Genomic DNA, 20235 nt, shown 5'->3' on the forward strand with positions numbered 1-20235 from the left:
GGCAGACACACAGGTACCAAACGAAAAACCCCGAGCCCAGGAAGCCTTGTTTCCTCTGGGAAATCCTGAGATCATCCCAGGATAAGCTCACTGATTTTACTAAAATGCATTAATATTAAAGCATCCAGCATGCTGTTGATCTACATGGATGATAATTAATAAATGATAAAGTAAAACACAGGCTGGTGGCACGGTCTCTTGGCTGCTTTGTCTTCCAGCAACATTTAGTGCAATTTAATCCAAGCACTCAAGATGTTTCATTTAAAAACACGTGTGTCGTATGTGATATCCATGCATATACCGCTGGTATTGAGCCAAGAACCCCGTGAATGCACCAGGCGTGCTCCTGAAGGGCCAAGCAGCCAAACCATTTTGAATCTGAAATCCCTTCAAGCCTACAAAAAAGGCTCTACCATGCTGCTGGAAAATGGCTCTTCCCATGCCCAGCGAGCCACTCCGGCAAAAACCTCTCCCAATTCTAGCAGCTCGGTGGCTAGATGTGGTTTCCATGGAAATAGACGTCAGATCAGCAAAAAACAGGGCAAGTGTTTAAAATAATCTCTGTTTTGAAAGCTTTATGCATTTCTGTCACAATATTAACCTTCCTCAAGGTAGGATTTTTTTTTTTTTTTTGTGCAAGCCCCTTGTTTGTAAGAGTGTGCACAACAAGGGTGGGTCCCCTCAGAAAAGTCCTTTCGTCAGCATTTAGGGTAGGGAGACTGCTGCACCGGGCTTGCATTGTAGCAGAAGATTCGTGCTGTTCTCCGGCCATCTGCCTTTTGTGCATCTTGACTCTTGGTGTAACTCAAGTGACCGTAGCGTGGAAACTACCACGGGAATTGTACAGAAGTCATTTGTACGGAACATGCGAAAACGCAGCCAGTTCATTTAAAGCACATTTGCGAGCGAACCACTTATCTACGCTCGGCAATAGCGTTGTCTTGGGGAGGGAACCGCTCACAATGCAGCCCGTAGGAGAAGGACCGGTTGTCTTTACACAGCCATTATGTACATACTACAGAAGCTGCATGAACGATGGCTTTTCTGGACATGCTTTGACTTGCTGGTGTCACCCCAAAAAAGAGGGTGGCCATGTGGCTGTCCCCCAAAACACGCTGCCAGGGGCTGTGGGGCCAACGCGTGGTCAGACCCACAGATCCTCTTTGGGGTTGGTCTGTGGTGGCTGTGACCCTGAGGTGACCAAAGGAACATGGTGGTCATCTTGATGATGACCAAGAGCCTTGAAATTATCATGGCCCTGAGATAACTGACTGGCCCTGAGGTGACCGTGCCCTCAGGTAGGTGACTGCGGCCCCAAGGTGACCGTGGCCCCAAGGCAAGTGGCAATGACCCTGTGGTGACCGTCGTCCTGAGGTGACCAAGGGACCCGTGGTAGGTGACCATGGCCCTGAGGTAAGCAGCCATGGCCTTGAGGTGACTGTAGTCCTGAGGTGACCGAAAGCCCTGAGGCAGGTGGCCATGGCCCTGAGGTGACCAAGAGCCCTGGGGTAGGTGACCATGGCTCCGAGGTGACCGTGGCCCTGAGATAAGTGACTGTGGCTATGAGGTGACCATGGCCCCAAGGTAAGCGGCCATGGCCTTGAGATGACCATGGCCCCGAGGTAAGCAGCCATGGCCTTGAGGTGACTGTAGTCCTGAGGTGACCAAAAGCCCTGGGGTAGGTGACCAGGGCTCCAAGGTGACCAAGGGCCCTGGGGTAAGTGACCGTGGCTATGAGGTGACCATGGCCCCAAGGTAAGCGACCATGGCCTTGAAGTGACCATGTCCCCAAGGTAAGCAGCCATGGCCTTGAGGTGACTGTAGTCCTGAGGTGACCAAAAGCCCTGGGGTAGGTGACCATGGCCCTGAGGTGACCAAGGGCCCTGGGGTAAGTGACCGTGGCTATGAGGTGACCATGGCACCAGGGTAAGTGCCCATGGCCTTGAGGTGACCATGGCCCCGAGGTAAGCAGCCATGGCCTTGAGGTGACTGTAGTGCTGAGGTGACCAAGGGCCCTGGGGTAGGTGACCATGGCTCCGAGGTGACTATGGCCCTGAGCTAAGTGACCGTGGCTATGAGGTGACCATGGCCCCAGGGTAAGTGACTGTGGCTATGAGGTGACCATGGCCCCGAGGTAAGTGACCATGGCCCTGAGGTGACCGTGGCCCTGATGTAAGTGCCCAGCCCTGAAGCGACAATCCGAGCCACGGCTCCGCTCCCACCAGACACCCCTGAGGGGACGGGCGACCCCGACCAAATGCATCCGCACCGGGGCCCCGCTCCCTGCCGCCACCGGGGTGGGAGACAAAGGGAGTCCCACCGCCCTCCGGCTGCGGGCGGAGAGCGCGGCGCGGCGGGGCGCACAGCCCCGGGGCGGCCCGCGGAGGCGAGGGGCGTCGCGGTGAGATCCCGCACCCTCCGCCCGGGCCCCGCCGGGCCGCGGGGGTCGCCTCCCCTCGCCGCCACCGCCCGCCCGTGGCGGACTACGCGTCCCGGCATGCAGCGGGCGGCGGGGAAGGGCGGGCGGGGGGGGGAGGGGAGGGGGCGCGCGCCCCGCGCCTCGCCGGCCCCCCGGCGGGCGGCACGTGCCGCCGGGCTCGGCCAATAGGGGCGGGGCGGGGCGGGTCACGTGCCATTGTTTGGCGCTTTTGTGCGCGGCGGGGCGGGCGGGAGCGGAGTGGGGCTGGAGCGGCGGAGCGGGCAGGTGGGTGCGCGGTGGCGGTGCGGCTGCGGGCCGGGCGGGGCTGGGGTGTCCGTCCGTGGCCCTTCGGGTGTTGAGAAGGCGTGGGGGCGATGGTGATGGGCTGCGGAGGTCCGGCGCTCCGTGGGATGGGCGGCGGTGCCGCAGCGGAGCCGGGGTGGGGGGTCTGAGGATGGGTGTCAGGGCGGCGGGGGCTCCGCAGGCGCTTGGGGAGGGGGCCCCGCGCCTGCCTCTTTTTGTCCCTTCTCCTCGCGGGGGGTCGCGTCCCCGCCCGCCTGTCGCTGTTCGGGCGTCGCGGTGACAAAGGGGCTGCGGGAGACAATGGGCGGGGGGGGCGTCTCCAGCCCCCCGAGATCTCGGCGGGGAAGGGGGTGTCTATTGTCCCCTGAGGGGCGACGCTCGGTGAGGGGCGACGCCCTGCTCGCGGCAGCGGCGCCCCCTCCCCTCCCTGACAGGACCCCGCCATTGTTAGTGGGGAAGGGGCGGCGCCCGGGCGGCCGCGCCCCGGCGCCATCGAGCTCCGAGGACCCGCGCGGTTCAATCCCCGCTCGGCGGCGGTGGGGCGAGGGTCCCGTCCCGCCTGTGTCCGGTTCTCCCCCCCCCCCCGCCGCCGCCGCCGCCGCCTCCCCTTCACCCCAGGGTAGAGGCGGGGGGTCCGCACCTGCGGCGGGGGGCGGCAGGTGCCCGGATGTTACCGTTGGCCCCGCCCTCCCTCGAGCCCCTCGCGCGCGCGCTGAGGGGCGGGCGCGCGCGCTCTCTCCCTCCTCTCTCTCCCCGGCGGTTTGAATTCGGTGCGGTTAGGAAGGCGCGTGCGGCGAGGGGGTGGGGCCTCCGCCCGGCCGCGCGACGGCCTCGGCGCCTATTGGTTGGTGGCGGAAGGGGCGGAACCTTGGGGGTGGGGGCGGGTGGATGCGCGGTCCCAGCGCCGCCCGCCCGGGCGGCGCTGGGACCGCGCATCCACCCGCCCCCCCCCCCTTCATCGTCATCTTAAAACCTTGGGAAAAAAACCCAAAATCCTCCTTCTAGGGTTTTTTGGAGCGCTTTGTGGCTTCTTGTTTTTTTAATTATGTCTCTTTATCACAAGGGACGCTGGTCAGCGTGCGTGCTCCCTGTTTGTCGTGATGTGCGGCATCCGGCTTCAGGTGTAGAAATAAAATCCGATTTTAAACGAGCTCGATGCGCGTATTTAAGATCCTTTGGCAGCAGCAGGAATCCTGGCTGTGCTGTCCCGTTGTGTGCTGTATTTTAATTCAGAGAGGTATATCCGCTATGTGTGCTACCGGTGAAATATCCGTAGCGCTGCATGCTGCTGAATGAATGGTAAAATGGAGTCTTTGTTTGCGTATCTTAATTACGGTGGAGTAAAACAGGGATTGAAAATGCTCGGCTGTACAGTCATACGTACAGATCCTGCAACACCAATAATTTGAGAACATCTCTGCTGTTCCTTGCAATGTACATCAGCCTCAGCCCCGCAGACTGACTGGAATTCCTGACTGCAGGAACCTACCCGGCTGTCTTTTGTTCAGCGGGTCTGGTTATGCTTGGCAATTTTTATTAGGAGTTAGAAGAAATGAAATTCGTGTGCTTACTGTTCAAAGGCATGTCTCTTTGTTATCTAGGAATCCAACAGATTGAAGATCTCCAAGAGTTGGCTTCTGGAGTCATTTTTTCTTGGTCATGGCTACTTCTGGTATGTAGGATTATGTATGAAATACTCTTGTGGGTTTTTTTTTCCTCTTAATTTCTCAGAAATATTTTTAAATCTAATATAGTAAAATAAACTGTTGTCACCATGCCTTCCCTCCCATATCTAGGCTGCTTTGGAGAAGCTGTTAAAACCGGGTGCTTGTGAAAACATACCACAAGCCCTCTCAGCCAAGGCTGTTAGCAGATGGGCTTCAGCTCATCTGCATGCCATCTGCTCTGTTAACAGAGCTGACTGTCATCTAGACATCTTGGTGATCAAAACTGGTGTGCTGGTACAACTGACACCGTGCAGGGCTGACGTGCCTGTTCAGAGGTGTTTGAAGAGAGAACGCTGGCAACGTATTTCTTTGAAAACTGGTTTCAGTTCTTGGCTGTGTCAGGTCCTACGCCAACGCCTTGAACTCTTCCTCAGACTTGTCATTGGAAAAAGAATGATTTTTCATTTGAAGTACTGATAAAATTGTTTTCACGATCCTGGATATTAAAGGCTAAAATAAAATGTCAGGTGCCTGGGTAATGTAGTATCAAGCAAGAACTGCGAACAAAATTCCCCACCACATTTTTGAATGGTGTTGCTGCTGCTGTCAGCTCGGATCCTCACTGTCTCCTTAAGCGAGCTTTCTGGCATTGAATTTTTGAAGGCTATTGTTCAAGTTACCTAAGCCAGTTCCTGGCTTAAAATACTGTTTGTTTGGGTGTTTTTTTCCCCATGTTCTAGATATTCAAGTGAAGGAACTGGAAAAGCGTGCCTCTGGGCAGGCATTTGAGCTGATACTGAGTCCCCGCTCAAAAGAAGCAGTCCCAGAATTCCCTCTTTCTCCCCCAAAGAAGAAGGATGTGTCATTGGAAGAGATTCAGAAGAAGCTGGAAGCAGCAGAAGAGAGACGCAAGGTAAAGTTAAAAAAACCAACCAAACAAAAAAAACCCAGGAAAAACCAAAAAAACAGCATGACTTGCACAGACTAGTTGAGCAGAGCTCAGTTAAGCTGTTCCTAAATTTACCTGTTGCTTGGCGCAAGTGAATAGCAGTTTGTTTTATGGTAATTGGAATAGTAATTGAACTTTGTTGGAATCTCTGGGGCTCTTATGAACCTTTATTATGGCCTGCAAGGCCATAGCTTTGTTCCCGAGGTGATCTTGAATGGTCACTTGAGAAACCGGGAGAAAGTATTTAACTGGGAGGGGATGCTCTTTCAGGAAGAAGCTGTTTTTCTTGTCTTTAAGATTATAACCAGATTAATTTCCTCCTAGAAAATGTAGTGGTGAATCTGTAATGAGAGGGTTTGCCAGTACAACATCTGACTTGATGTAAGATCTTGCTGTTGAGATGTGGCTTTAGAGCCCTTGGCTGTGCAGAGGCTTACTAACTGAAGTGCAGTCTCCTGTGTGACCTGAATCACAGTGATTCACCATTCGGAGAAGTGAGAACCTTCTAGGAAAGATCTACTGATGTTAACATAAAGATCCATGTTCTTTTTTCCAGGAAAATCCCATTTAATAAAATTTGCAAGTAGTGACAGAAACCTAACTTTTCTGGTAGTTTATACTGGTGAAATATCGGTTATGTGGGTGGAGGAAGCACCAGGGAGCTTTGTCCTGCATCACGAAGTTACACTGTTCTCCGGTAAAATAGCGGAAAATCTTTTCTCTCGGGAGTTGTGAGCAACTCGACTGTAGTTGTCTGTGTAGTTCATCTGTTTTATGTTCAAAGCGTGCATCCTCTGTTTTGTTAGTCTCATGAAGCGGAAGTCTTGAAGCAGCTAGCTGAGAAGCGGGAGCATGAAAAAGAGGTGCTTCAGAAAGCAATTGAAGAAAACAACAACTTCAGCAAAATGGCAGAGGAGAAGCTGACCCACAAAATGGAAGCTAACAAAGAAAACCGGGAGGCACAAATGGCTGCTAAACTGGAACGCTTGAGGGAGAAGGTGGGTGTAGAGTCCCTTGGGAGAGAATTTATCCATGTGAAGACTGGCTAAATAAAGCCAAGTAAATGGCCAAGTGACGGGGGTACTGTGAGTAGACAGACACCCTTGGGAGTTCTGTGGTGGTCTAATCTCAAAAGAGTATTAAATCTGTAAAGACTTTGCAGAAAGCCCCCTCTTGGGGCAGAGGGGATGGATGAAGTTTGAGCAGCGTCTCGCTTTCTCTTACAAAGCTTCATCCTGTAGCCCCCTTCAGTAACCCACGGGTTCCCGCTGTGGGGTGGGAAGCAAGCCCAGGCTCGTCCTGCCGGCCCGGAGCCCTGCCTCTCCGTGCCTGGGCAGCTAACCGCTCCCCTGCTGTTGTCTTTCAGGACAAGCATATTGAAGAGGTTCGAAAGAACAAAGAAGGCAAAGACCCTGGTGAGGCTGAAACCGACTGACTTCATTCTGGAAACTGACTCTCTCCCCCTCCTCTAAATATCCAAAGACTGTACTGGCCAGTGGTTTTATCTTTGGTTTTGTTTTTTTTTTTTTTAAAAGTTTCTAGAAACTGATGTAGAACTGTAAAATTAGATCCAAACTGTACACTTTCTTTGGGGGCTAGAGGGGAGAACCTTACATGTTTCACTTTTTCTAAAGTGTTGTCTTTCCAGTGTAGCTATCTTCTTGTTGCATCCTTTTCTACTCCAGTGCGCTCGCTACTGGGTTGATGGCTAGTACTGTATCAGCTCTGTAAGACGTTTGTGAAAGGAATATGTAATATACTGTTCCATGCTGAATATGTTACACTTCAAAAAAAATCTGACCCTGTCCCAGTCTGCTAAAATACTGCTGTAACTGAGTGACTAAATAAAGCTGCACAGTGCTGTTATGAGAATTACTTCTGAAAAATGACATAAGAAACAGAATCGGTTGGCTGAGGTCTGCAACAGGCATCCTTATCCAGTGCTGGGTGGAAAGGTCTGTAGCAGCAGTTCCTTACATCCACAGGCACGCTGCATGACTGCCTTTTCCCTAGAGCACTCTCATTGTCTTAATTTTACAATCAGACCTTTGTTTTGACACCTCAGCAGTTGTCAGCTGTTGTGTGTTTTTGTTAAAAAGAGTTCAGAACCACCTCCCTTTGGATGCTGACACTTCAACAAACAAGTCCTTGTTACCACATGACTGATCTGAGCCTTTTTTTTTGGTAACGGTTTCTAGAAGATGACTTGTGCTATTGAATGGCGACTTGTGTACTGCTTCCTGTAGAGCATAAAAGTCAGGAACCTGTTCTGCGCTGGGATTGAAAATGCTGTTCTGGATAAGAATTATCTTTGATTTGGTGTCTGCTGCAGATGCGTTGGGATAGTACGCTGTGCCGCAGGGCGAGTCTGAAGGTTCACTCCTGCCCACAAGGAGATGTGTGTCAGCTTTGTTTTTCTGGGATGTGAGAAATAAGCACTACTACTTGTTCTCTGGGGAAAGATGCTTTTTTTAGGCGGATTGGTTACCGAGTTGCTGTGTTGTACAGGTACCTTAAAAGCCCCAAAACCTTCCTCTAAGACTAACCCAGAGAGCGTCCTGCACATCTGCAAGTACTTGTGCTACTCTGTGGTAAAGACAAGGTTGCAATTGGTGTGTGTGAACAGCCACACCTCACTTCGGTATAAACAGCATCGTGTTCCGAGGTACTCGGCTTTAGTAAGCGCGTTCCCTTGGAGCGGGGAAGCCTGGGGTTGCACAGCTTCTGTTAATGTCAAACATTCGGTGGCACTGGGCTCGGTGAGGCACACTCGGTCCTGTCTTCCCCCTTCTGTGTCCTTGATCTTGAGGCTTGGCTACCAGCTTTGTTTTGAGGTTAACTCTGCACCTGGAGCATCTGTGCTGGCCAGGTGACAGGCCATATTCTGGGGATGGAAAAGTTGGTAGGGATTTTTTTTTTTAAAGAGGCTAATTGAGTCCTGGACTACTTGACTTGTCTTCTGGGGCTTGCTAAAGAAGCAACCTTGGTTTAGAAAGCTTTCATATATCCCACCGCTTCTGATTGCATCAGAGTTGTACTTAACCAAAAGCTGGTATTACACCATTTGAATGACAGAAGAACAGTGAGATAAAGTCAGTCTTGATGCGCCGGAGGGCTGGGATTGGATCCTTTCCCTGAAGGTTTTTCAGAAGTGTTATGATACTTCATAATTTCAGGTAAGAGAGACTGTACTTCTACCTGTTGGGGAGCACCCACCCATCTGCAGTGGAGTAGCAGGGCAGGTTTGGGGTTTTTAATGGCACGTACCCATGTTGTGTAAGCTGAGAGCGTGGGGATGTGGGTCCGGATCTGTCTGGGGAGGCGAGGAGGACGGGGGAATTACAGAGCTGAACTTTGAGATGCAGGCTCGAACCCCTGCATAATGTGCTCTTGAAAGAGGTTGAGTGTCTCTATACCACGTAATGGAGGCATAAGTGATCGCTGGATCAGCTCCCATATATGAGATCAGGCATAATTAGCAATCAAAAAAAAAATGAGCTCTTCATTTTAATGTATTTCTTTACCTGCTGAGAAAAGACCACGTGTCCCAGATCCCATGTGTGGGATTCCCCCCATCTTCTCAAGGGGTGGGGTAGGGGGATGCTGGCACTGCCAAACCCCAGATGGTGTTAAGAGCACAAAGAGATGTTAAAAGTGAGTTTTTGACTTGCCAAAGCTGTCAGATTTCAGCTTGGGGCCTTCTGTTTCCTTGTCTTAGTTCTGCTTTACATGGCTGGCTGTTATGCTTAACTGGAGCTTAATGCCCAGGGCCTGAGCTTGTTTGAGTTCCTTGGAGAGCTGCTGGGGGGAGTGGGAGGTTTGAGGAGTGGGAATGAGACTGGGGGATGCAAATAGCGAGAGGATTTGTTAACGATCTGGGAAGAGAGTAAGAGGGGGAGGGAAAACTAGCATGGAGGAGATGGTGCTCAGGCAGGAAAACAGAAATAATAGTCTCTCTGGTGGGGAAAGCTGGACTATAAATGGATTGCTTAAAAAAAAAAAAAGACAAAAGCTCCACTGCTTTATTTCCTAGGCTAGACAGCCCACTGTGCGGTAGCAAGCTACAAAAGCCGCTGTCAGCCGTATGATGGGTGTGGTAAGGGAAACCGGAGGAGTAGCGATTCCAACCAGCCTGTAGATAGACAGGGGCTGCGTTCCGGGACGGAAACCCCGCTGGGTTCCTTACGCTCCGGTCTGTGACAGGTAAGTGGTTGAGGAGCGAAGCCTGGAGCAGAGCACCAGCGCTGGCTCCTGCACCCCGAGGGTGGGAAGCGGCCCTGGGACCCCAGCTGGCAGAGTCACAGGGGACGAGCAAGCACGGAAGGCTCTGGTGGGGGAAGCTGCGGCCGCAGCTGCCGGTGTTGGAGCGGGGCCGAGCTCCGGGTTGAGCGGAGGAGATGGCCGCTGCTGAGGCCCGATGTGGAGCGGAGCTGCGGTGGGCTCAGCTGCTGCCTTGGGTCCTGGGGGGGCACCAGGAGGGGAGGGCGAGGGTCTAGGGTCCCGCTGACCCTGACCTCCAGCTGCACCCGTGTCTTGACGTACCCCCTGCCAGGGAAAAAAATTTCCCAGGATGGGGGATGGATCCCTGGCTGCCACAGAAGGGGTTTTGGCAGGGCTGCCCTGCCGGGAGGAGGGAGAGGCTTCCCTGGGCACGGGGCCGGGAGCCCAGCCACTGAAAACACGCTCGGCTCGTGGGTACTGGGGGCTCAGGGAGCCTGTGCTGAGAAGAAAACAATCATAACTTACAAGAAACGTATTTGTGCTTTAGAAGGCTAAATACAGGTGTATGTGTGGGAGTAAACAGTTGGGGGCTGAGTCTGTGTAGTTTTAAAAAAAAAAAAAAAAAATTCAGCAGGATGAGTGGATGCTGCTGGGGAAAGGAAATGCTCCATGGGAAATAACGAGTGTTTGAGGCAATGTTATTGACATCTCGTAGGTATGTGGCGGTTACTATTCGGAGTACAAGCTGGATTAGTGATACCCAGCGCTGCGCAGGATGTTCTCCGCTCATAACTGAGCGTTGCCTAAGGGCTCGTAGCTAAGGAAGAGCTTTGCAAATTAAGCCCTGTTCCAACAAATTTTGGAGGACCTGAAGTAAACACGGCTCCCTTTCCTGTCTCGTGCCTGCCCGCTCTGAACGCAGCGTTTCCCAGTGCCGCAGCGTCTCCCTGCGCAGAACCAGGGGTGCCTTTCCCATAGGAATTTGTTTTCTGGCAGCCGTGACGGGGTTGGACGCGGTCTGGAGCTGAGCCCCCCTCCCTGTGTACCTGGGCGTCCTCGTGGGCAGCGGCAACCCTGGCACAAAGGCAAGTCCTCTGGGGATTGGAAAGGCAGAGTTTTCTTCTAAACTGTCCATAGAATTTTGGTCAAAATAGCTTAACCTGGGAAGTTCTGCTTTTGCCCACATCTCCCTGACAGGACTTGAGGCTGTTTCAGTTCCGTGCAGTAGCTGGAAGCCCGGAAGAGGTTTACAAAGTTAATTTTTCACTAGCAGCCTCTGTGTGTTGCAGGGTTATAGGAGGGGTTTGGGAGGCCAGGCGAGGGTCAGGATTGCCCTCTGCGAGGTGCTGCCCCGAGCCAGGGCAGTTGTGTTTGACGTGGGGCCTCTTTAACTGGGCAAGGTGGGAAAGAGCATTCAAGAGGGAAGCTGAGCAGCAAAGAGCCTGTTTTTATCTGCATCTGTGCTCCTCTGCTTCAGGCAGGCATGAGTTACAGATCTATCTACTCCATTTTGATGAGGAAATTAGAGATTTCTTTAAGATAAACAGTCCAATCCCTTCCTCTTCCTGTTCCCAAACTTTGAAGAGCTTTTCCTGTCTGAGCTGTCCCTGAAATGACTGCACTTGCCAGGACTTGAGGCGTAAATCAGCGCTGGAGCCGGACGGCAGTTGGGCTGTCTTCCTCAGAACTTGTCTGAGCAAGAGCAGGTAAAGAATGGGGGGGAAGTCTCATTTCGAGCACGTTCTTGCCAATATGTTTTTAAGGCTGTCGTGAAAAGGCAGAACAAGCCAGCAAGGCTGCCCTTATCTTGGTAAGGACAGCAGCTTCAAAAAATGTAAATATGGAAATGCTTGCTCACAAAGATTACGCTGCTGGACCTCAGTGATGCAACAGGATAAACTCACTTGAGCTGCGTTGGTTTTTTTGTGCAAAGCTGCGTGGAAAATCAGGAGCTGAAAAAAGACGGTAAAAACTCTAAACAGAAGTTACATCTTTTGTTACTGGTGTTACAGTCATTTACATTCTCAAATGCACCCCCTTGTGAGGCAGAGCAGGTCGTCTCGCCGCTTGTGGGAATGCAGCTCGTTGTTACTTGTAAAGACAGATACTGCAAACAGTTTACAAGGGGGAGAATCTGGGCTGCTCCTGGAGAGGGAGGTTTGTTTAGGATATTTAGTTTGTTTAGCAGTTTCCAAACCGCTGGGAAGGGGTGAGCCTAGGAACTGATACATCCTGGTGTGTTAATTATTGTGTCAATTAACCCCGTACTTGTGTCCTCTACCTCTGTACTCCTCCAGACAGGACGCCTGTACAGCAAGGGGCACTCTGGCAGGGGTTTTTAAATCTCCAGCCTCCTTCATATTACCATATTTTTGGTGATTCTTTTATTTCAGCTATAATGGCCGCTCTCCAGTCACGTGTGATTTTACACATCTTTGGAGAAAAAAGCCAAAGCATTCAAACAGCCCCTGCTTCTTGATATTTTGGGTAAAGTCACTATTAAACCCCTCAGCAAAACTTTTTTTCCATCCCAAAGGTTGTTTTGTGCAGCAGGGAACCGGAGTTTGGCTGCATCATGGCAACGGTTGTCACCGAAAAGCTTAGTCGCCTCTTCATTAACGTGCGGCAGGTCCCTCAGCTGCTGGCCCCCCTCTCTCCCTCCACCGTCAGCAGTTCGGAGGTGCCGAAGGTTTTCTGGAAGCCCTACATCCACACCGGCTACCGGCCCGTGCAGCAGACCTGGCGCTATTACTTCTCGACGCTCTTCCAGCAGCACAATGAGGCCATCAACGTCTGGACCCATCTGGTAGCCGCGCTGATCCTGCTGCTGCGCTTCCAGCAGCTCTCGCAGAGGGTGGATTTTGGACGGGACCTGCACGCCCAACCCCTCCTCATCATCATCGTGGCGTCCATCACCTACCTGACGTTCAGCACCCTCGCTCACCTTCTGCAGGCCAAATCCGAGTTCTGGCACTACAGCTTCTTCTTCATGGACTACGTGGGGGTCGCCATTTACCAGTATGGCAGCGCTCTGGGGCACTACTACTATGCCATCGAGCCAAGCTGGCACGAGAAGATCAAGGGGTTTTACATGCCGGCGGCCGTCCTGTTAGCATGGCTGTCCTGCGCCGGTTCCTGCTACGCCAAGTACCGGTACCACCAGTCCGCTCGCCTGCTGAGCCGGCTCTGCCAGGAGCTGCCCTCCGGCCTGGCGTACGTACTGGACATCAGCCCCGTGGTCCACCGCATCTGCACCACGCCGCCCTCCGAGCGGGCTGACCCGGCCCTTCTGTATCACAAATGCCAGGTGCTGTTTTTCCTCATTGGTGCCTTTTTTTTCTCACACCCTTACCCTGAGAAGTGGTTCCCTGGGAAATGTCACTTCTTCGGGCAGAGCCATCAGATTTTTCACGTGTGCCTGGTACTCTGCACGCTGGCGCAGATCGAGGCGGTGGTGTTGGACTACGAGTCCAGGCGACAGATCTATTCCGCTCTTCAGGGTGATTTGGCGCACAACTTCTCTGCCCTGTGCCTCTTCACTGTGACCTGCTCTGTCCTCACAGCTGCCTACATGGCCCGGAAGGTGAAGAACAAGCTGAGCTTCAAAGAAGAGTAAGAGCCCTGAAGGAGAAGCAGGTGAGCCAGCCAAATGGTTGATCTGCAGCCAGCTGTGGCAACGCTGGCATGAATCTGGCCACAAACTTCAAGAGGAGGAATGAAATGCTTCAAACTGTTACTCAGTGGTGCTCTCTATAGAGGGAAAGAAGCTGCTTTTTATTATTTTTTTTTCTTTAAAAATTCAGTTAGGTCCAGCTTGCTCTTAAAATGGTACACTGGTTTAATTCACAAGTCTGAATAAACAGTTGGAACAAAATGTTGTTAGTGCTGCAGCCCTGTAACCTAACAGCAGTGGGCTGGGAAAGCTTTTTTGGAAGCTACCCGGTCTCACAGCAAAAGGAGAGAAGAGGTCATCTGGCCCCCTGCTAGTGGTGGCAGAATCAAATCCTTGGAAACAGACCCAGGTGAGCTTGTATAAGCCACAGACAAGGGTAGCAAACTTATTTAGTATTCTTAATATTATTATTACATGGCTTTAGGGCATTGTATGGAGCTATGCATGCGGTGACAGGGCCCTGTCCCTTACCTGGTGAGTGTGGGGGGTGTGAGAAAGGCAAGGACCCCGTCCTTAGTGCGGTGAGAGGAGAGGCAGAGAGCAGGGCTGGGGTGAGTTGATGGAGGCTGAGCCCCAGGGCAACAACAGGCACCTCCAGATCAGGCCCTGGAAGCAGACACAACCCTGGCCTGAACAGAGGGTGCTGAGCCCGCAGCTGCAGCTTGTGAAGGCACGGTGAGGGGCTGGGGGGGGGTCAGGGCTTGGGCTGTGTTTAGTGCCCGGCTGCGCTGGGAGAGGGAAAAGCCCAGGCGTGTGGTGCTGCAGTCCCGCGGACCTGCACAGCCACCCGCCACCCCCCCCCCCCCCGACCGCCCCTCCTCCTGGGCCGCCCCTCCTCTGCTGCTCGCGGGCCGAAGCCGCCTGCGCGGGCCCCCCCGGCGGCCGCTCCCGCCGCCATCTTCTCCCCTCGGGCGGCCGCCGCCTTACGTAGGGCACGGCCCAGGGTGGGCGGGGCTCCGCCTGCCGCTCATCCCGCCCCGCCGCTCGGATTGGTCCCTCTCCACGGCGAGCGCGCGCGGTGTCCGTTGGCGGCCGTTAGGCGGGGGCGGCGCGAGCGAGAGGCGGGCGGGAGCCGGCGGGAACCCGGAGCGGAGCCGGCCCCGGCCCCGGTGCCTGAGGTACCGGCTCCCCCGGGCCGGCGGCGGGCCGGCGGCGGTCCCTGCCCTTCCTCGGGGCCCCGCTCAGCCCCGCGCCCCGGGGGGGCCGGACCGAGCCCGCCGGGGATGAAGCGGCGGCGCGGCGCGGCCCAGCGGGCCGAAGCGTGCGATGTCTGGCTGGACACCGCCGAGCTGAAGCAGGGCGCGGCGCAGGTGGGTCCCGGCCGGGGCGGGGAGCGCTGCTGCAGCCGCCCCCGGCGTTGCCAGCCGGGCTGTGCCCAGATCCCCGTCCCGAGGGAGCGTGTGGCTCCCTGGGCCTGGGAGGTACCGTGGTTATGAGGGGAGATGCCGTGGTACCGCGAGTGCGGAGAGGCTGGCAGAGCAAGGCTGTAAGATGGATGCAGTGAGGAAGTATTTCAGGAGCTGCCGCAGGGAGGGGGTGAGGTTAGCCGAGCTCGGCAGGGACAGCCTGCAGCCTTGGTCCTGAGCGTCCTGCGCTGGGCCGCCCTGCTTGAGCAGGGGGTCGGACAAGGTGACCTCCGCGGGCTCCTTCCAGCCTCAGCCGTTCTGCGGTGGGGCCACAGGAAGAGTTTAACAAAGGTGGGAACTGTGCCACAACGCTGGAAGAGGGGCAGAATTTACTTTAATGACGTATATTCACTTTCCATTTGTTTCTTTCCCTACCTAGTCTCTCCCAGCCAAGCCAAAAGCATCCAGTCGAGTTCTGGAAAGGAAACACTCCTCGGTCACTTTCATGCAGACGAGAGCCTCTCAGCCCCGCACCAAGCAAACCACCATCTCCGCCTTCTTCAGCACCCAGACAGGTAACAGCAACAGCCTGTGCCCCTGTAGGAAAGTAGTTTTGGGCTGTAATAGTGTCCTGGTTTCGGCTGGGATAGAGTTAATTTTCTTCCTAGTAGCAGGCACAGTGCTGTGTTTCGGATTTAGTAGGAGAAGAATGTTGATAACCCGCTGATGTTTTTAGTTGTTGCTGAGTACTGCTTATGCTAGTCAAGGACTTTTTCAGCTGCCCATGCTCTGCCAGGTGCACAAGAAACTGGGAGGGGGCACAGCCAGAATAGTTGATCCAAACTGCCCCAAGGGCTATTCCATACCATATGACGTCATGGGCAGTATATAAACTGGGGGGAGGGGTGGCCAGGGAGCAGTGATCGCTGCTTGGGAACTGTCTGGGTATCGGTCGGCAGGTGGTGAGCAATTGCATTGTGCATCACTTGCTTTGTATATCATTGTTATTATTATCATTCTTATACTGTTACTATTAGCATTACTATTTTACTTTATTTCAATTATTAAACTGTTCTTATCTCAACCGAGGAGTGTTTCTCACTCTTACTCTTCTGATTCTCTCCCCCCATCCCATCAGGGTAGGGGGAGTGAGCGAGCGGCTGTGTGGTGCTGAGCTGCTGGCTGGGGCTAAACCACGACAAATAGAAAACCCAGCTCACTTTATTTCTTGGCAGCTTTACTAGGCAGAAAAGTGCATTTTCTGGTGAAGAGGGTAAAGAGGGTTTGAACTGCCAGGAGGGATTTCATTGTGATGGTTAATCTGAATGCAGGCACCTTTTACAGCGTCAGACTAAAGCATAAGGAACAGCAGTTACAGCCAGTCCTCGCTGGAGAGCAGTCTGAGCTCTAAATAATACACCAGGCTTTACTCCCTACAAAACTGGAGTTTTCAGCGGAACGTTGGGAAGCCTGGCTCAGCCCAAGCGCTGATACAAGCCATCCAGGTGGTAAAACACCCAGTTCTGGGTTGCCTGATGGTATCACATAAAGGACAATCCGGTCGGGAATGCTGCTGGGGCAGGCTGCGGTCTGGGCAGCAGCACCGAGCCCGGCGGTGCCCTGTGGGCAGCTCTCCCTGCCCGGGGAAGGGGCAGCGTCCAGGGCATTAGGCGCCAGATTTGTTCTAAATGGTAGCAGCCCTAAATTGTCAGTTAAATGCCCTTGGAAGAACGTCATAGCTGGAAGTGAAAATTAACGTTACTTGGTTCAACCAACCTCCATGTAAAGGGAGTTGGCAGGAGGTGTGTGAGGAAAGTTTTTTATGAAGGGTTGGACAAAGCCTTTTCTAAAGGATGCAATGTTTGATCCGAGCTGCACCAATGAAGGCATTACAAGGGAACTGGAATATTTAAGCTAACTAATACAGCTCACAAATTCTGTGCTTTTGAGGTTGCTTTTGTGCTCTGGGATACAACAAACTGGGATTTGTCTGTGGGTCTTAACAAATATGGAGAGAAATGAAGTGGATGTGGAAACCAGCAGTGTAGGGTTGTGCAGTTGTTTGTGCGTTGTAAGCTGTGCAGTGGCTAGTTCATCAACATTAAACTAGTTTAGCAATAAGTAGATGAGAGGAAGCATTACGTAGATTGTATGATTTAATTATTTGACAGAATTTTTGTGTTGTGACAGGGCTGTTGATGGTTTTTGCTTTGGATTTGTTATTCCTACTCCTTTTGAATGTGTTGTGTGCTTTCCTCTTTTGTTTGATTCCCTTGATTGATTGCATTCGTTTATTCACTGTTTGTGTTTGGATTCATTGGATGCTGCTGCTGTTCATCCACAGGTCCATAGGATTTAAGATGCTGGGGTATTTATTATTTGTATTTTTTTTTTTCTTTTAGCATATCCTGAATTGAGGATGAGCTCTCTTATATTGAGAAGTTGTATTAGATTTTATATTAAATGGTTTCGGAAGCAAATGTGGGACTTGATGCCTCCATCAGGCGATGAAGGCAAGCTGTAGAAGTTTCACTGGGTTGGGTTTTTTTTAAGTAACTCTTTGAGCATCTGCTTTTAAAAGGGCATGTCATAGGTGAACTGCCTGGGAAGCTGGGAGGAGGAAGGCAGGGAAGCCAAAGACTGGAGCAGCTGGAGATGCAGCTCTTGCATCTTGCTTGAGGGAAACTTGCTTTTTTGAACTACCCCAGCGTGTTGGGCTGCCATTCCATCCCAGCCTCAGCAGCACCAGTGCAGATGTTTGCGAGGCGGCGGCAGCGCTAGTCTGGTGTAGAACAGTCTGCGTGTTGCTACTCAGAGGAGTAAAGCAGCAGTTCTGAGTCGAGCACTGAGGAATGGTGCTGTGGGTAGTGACTAACCCTGAGAAATGTGTGTGCCAGCTCTGGCTTTAACCGATTCCGTGTTGTTTTCAGATGAGAAAGACAAAGAAAACTCTAGGCCATCCCCTTTCATCCTGAATAAAGACCGTACAGAAAAAGGTATTTCTTTGGCTGCTTCCCCTGTGAAGATCTTGGCTTTGCCACAGATGGAGAAAGCCCAGAAACAATCCTACAGAGCCGAGGAGGAGACAGTGCGGCTTACACCCCAGCGTCGTGCAGGGAAAGCACTGGCCTCGCCCGCGCCTTTGCCAGGCTCTCCTTCCCTGTTACGAGCGGAGTCCTGCAGCGGGAGCGAAGCCTCCTGTGGGGCGGGAGAGGATTGCTGCTGCTTCAGCTTCACCCAGGATTCAGAGGGCAACCGGATCATCGCTCACAGAGGTGAGTCCGATTTATTTGCTGGAGAAACGGTTTCAGCAAGCGGCAGCGTAACTTTGGACTGTGGGATAAACAAACGAGAGGGCCAGCCGCTCCCAGAGGAGGCAAGGACCGGGCTTGATTTCCAACCAAGACTTGGTGCAAACCAGAATAAGAGCCTACACCAATTGAGTAGTGTTAATTCTTTAATTGATTTCTCTGAGACTGAGAACAGAAGTCCTACTGTAACGAGAGACAGTCCCTGGGCTGCTGACTTTTATTCATCTCCACAACGACCAGCCAGAGCACAGCCTCTGAGAGAGTGCAGCCAGAACGTGGGGGCCGGTTCAGCCGAGGAGGGATGGGGCAGGAAGAGGGGAGCGAGCAGTCCCTGCAGGCAGCTCTTCACCCAGGATTCGGAGGGGAACACGGTAATCGCTCACCGCTGCCAGAAGGTCCCCTCTCCCTGCAAGGACAGCGGCAGCTCTCGCAGGCAGCTGCCTGACTCTCCCTACAAGGGCTGTTCCAGCCGTGCTGCCAACAGGAGCTCGAGCAAACCGGGGGAGCAGTGGTTAGAGGTGTGCTATGATTTACTCTTCACGCAGGATTCGGAAGGGAACAGAGTGATTAAACACTGATAGGTGACCTTGAATGGGCTGCCTAATGACCTCCTGTGAGGCCTCAGGAAAGCGGGGTTTTTTTGTAAGAAGGTGGTCAGAATTGGGTAAGTGTACCCGTTGTTGCTATTGTATGGTCTAGCCAGTGTATGCAGTAGACCCATGCAACAGGCAGGGCCTCTTTGATCTCTGAAATTTTGCTTTTAATGAAAATAAAATTTTGAAGGAGGATGTTTGTAATGGTTTGACTGTTTCAAGCACGATTACAGCCTGTGTGATTAAGGCCTGGCTCTGGTATGGCCTGGTGTTTTGTAGCATGCTGCTGTTCAGCCCGGAAGAGCCCACTGCTAACGCATCTCTATTTCTTAAGATCCTGGAAGTCCAAATTTAAAGGTTTTCTAGGCTCAGCTCAGGCACCACACCATCTACTTCACGTTAGCTGCCGCGAGGAAGCGCTAGGCTCAGCTACACGCTGCTTATTTCAGGACTGTGGTTGCGCCAGCCCCTGTACGTGACAGCCGGGGTGTGTGACAGCAATGGCAGGGTCATGATTTTTTTCAGCTTGTGCGTCTGTAACTGTGACAGACGCAGCTCTGCCAGCTGCAGGTGGGAGCACAGCACTGAACTGCTGTTGCCAGACTTACCAGAGGTTTACAGTGAGGAGGAGTGTGACAAAGGAGTTGTAGCAGCGCATCTGTTCTGGGTAAGTCCGAACTGTAATCCTAACCTTGGACTCGTAGCTCTTTGGCAGGAGAGGACGCACCTGGATGGAGTGGGCCGTGCCCCCAAGGGCCTACAGCCGCAGGCCGATGCTGTTGGTCTGGCCCTGGGGAGGTGAAAAGCGGAGCGGGGAGCACTCAGGCCGGAGTGAGGATGGGTCAGTGTTGGTTTAACTGCGTGTGGCAGCTGCCGTGGCTCACCGACAGCCGCGGTTCTTCTGTACGCCACTTGTACGGCTTGTTCAACATAATCCCCTGCTTCTGGATACGCAGCATTTTGGAGGGGCGTGCTTTAGACTGGATCTGGTTTTGAAGTGCAGGGGCCAGCTGCACAAAGGCCCCGGGGGGCACGAGCAGCAGGCAGCAGAGTCCATCTGTGACCACGATCACGCTCCAGACAACAGCCTGCTTTGTCAGCAGCAACCGCCCAGTTTTTTTACCTTTTTTTTTGTTTGGTTTTTAAATGGTGAGCATGTCTTTAACACTCTAAGTGTTGCCATTTAAACTATCTTTACTTTCCCCTTGGGCCAGAATTTCAGTACAACAGCTCCAGCTGGAGTTACATCACAGTCCAGAAGATAATTGCTCCGACAGGCTCTTACATCCAGCCTGCACATGGAGCACGTGTCCAGGGACCTTGGTTACAGCTCCATCTTCCCTGCAGGCAGGGGTATTCCCACCAAACTGTCACACTGAGGAGCCTTCTGGGACAGAGGGCGAGCAACCATAGCATCTGAGAGGGGAAGAGCTGCAGCAGCTCCCTATAAAAGTGATTCAAAGTCGTAAATGCTGTTTCTGCTCTCACTCACTGGGTGGGCAGAGGCAACCCAAGCCCCTTCTCTCACATTTAAGGTGGGGATGATGGTTGACTTTTTCAGGGGATAATGGTTTAATTTTTCAAGGGCTGAAGGCCTGGTGGATTAAGAAAACCCTTGGCATCTGCCTGCATGCATCTGCAGCACCACCAGCCAACGCTTCAGCTGCAGCAGCTGAAATTCCACACCCCCCCCCCAACCCCCCCAGGATCCAAGCGCTGCTGCTGCCATGTTGGGGCATCTGCGCATTAGTAA

At 52.9% G+C, this 20235-nt stretch overlaps 3 protein-coding genes across 3 annotated transcripts; all 3 read left to right on the plus strand.

The window, feature by feature from the left end:
* Positions 1 to 4327: 4327 nt before the first annotated feature.
* STMN1 (stathmin 1) lies at positions 4328 to 6806 on the plus strand. Its single transcript, XM_009492405.2, has 4 exons — positions 4328 to 4394; positions 5130 to 5302; positions 6145 to 6336; positions 6705 to 6806. Exons 1-4 carry the CDS (start codon positions 4382 to 4384, stop codon positions 6771 to 6773), a joined length of 447 nt encoding a protein of 148 aa, XP_009490680.1. The 5' UTR covers positions 4328 to 4381; the 3' UTR covers positions 6774 to 6806.
* Positions 6807 to 11203: 4397 nt separating this feature from the next.
* PAQR7 (progestin and adipoQ receptor family member 7) lies at positions 11204 to 13365 on the plus strand. Its single transcript, XM_009492404.2, has 2 exons — positions 11204 to 11265; positions 12096 to 13365. The coding sequence occupies exon 2, from the start codon at positions 12135 to 12137 to the stop codon at positions 13173 to 13175; it is 1041 nt and encodes a 346-aa protein (XP_009490679.2). The 5' UTR covers positions 11204 to 11265; positions 12096 to 12134; the 3' UTR covers positions 13176 to 13365.
* A 1090-nt stretch (positions 13366 to 14455) lies between these two features.
* AUNIP (aurora kinase A and ninein interacting protein) lies at positions 14456 to 18613 on the plus strand. The gene is made up of 3 exons (XM_075722058.1): positions 14456 to 14542; positions 15018 to 15153; positions 17509 to 18613. The coding sequence occupies exons 1-3, from the start codon at positions 14456 to 14458 to the stop codon at positions 18465 to 18467; spliced, it is 1182 nt and encodes a 393-aa protein (XP_075578173.1). The 3' UTR covers positions 18468 to 18613.
* The last annotated feature ends 1622 nt before the right edge of the window (positions 18614 to 20235 follow it).

Source organism: Pelecanus crispus, chromosome 16 (assembly GCF_030463565.1).
Source record: "Pelecanus crispus isolate bPelCri1 chromosome 16, bPelCri1.pri, whole genome shotgun sequence".
NCBI classification, from domain to species: domain Eukaryota; kingdom Metazoa; phylum Chordata; class Aves; order Pelecaniformes; family Pelecanidae; genus Pelecanus; species Pelecanus crispus.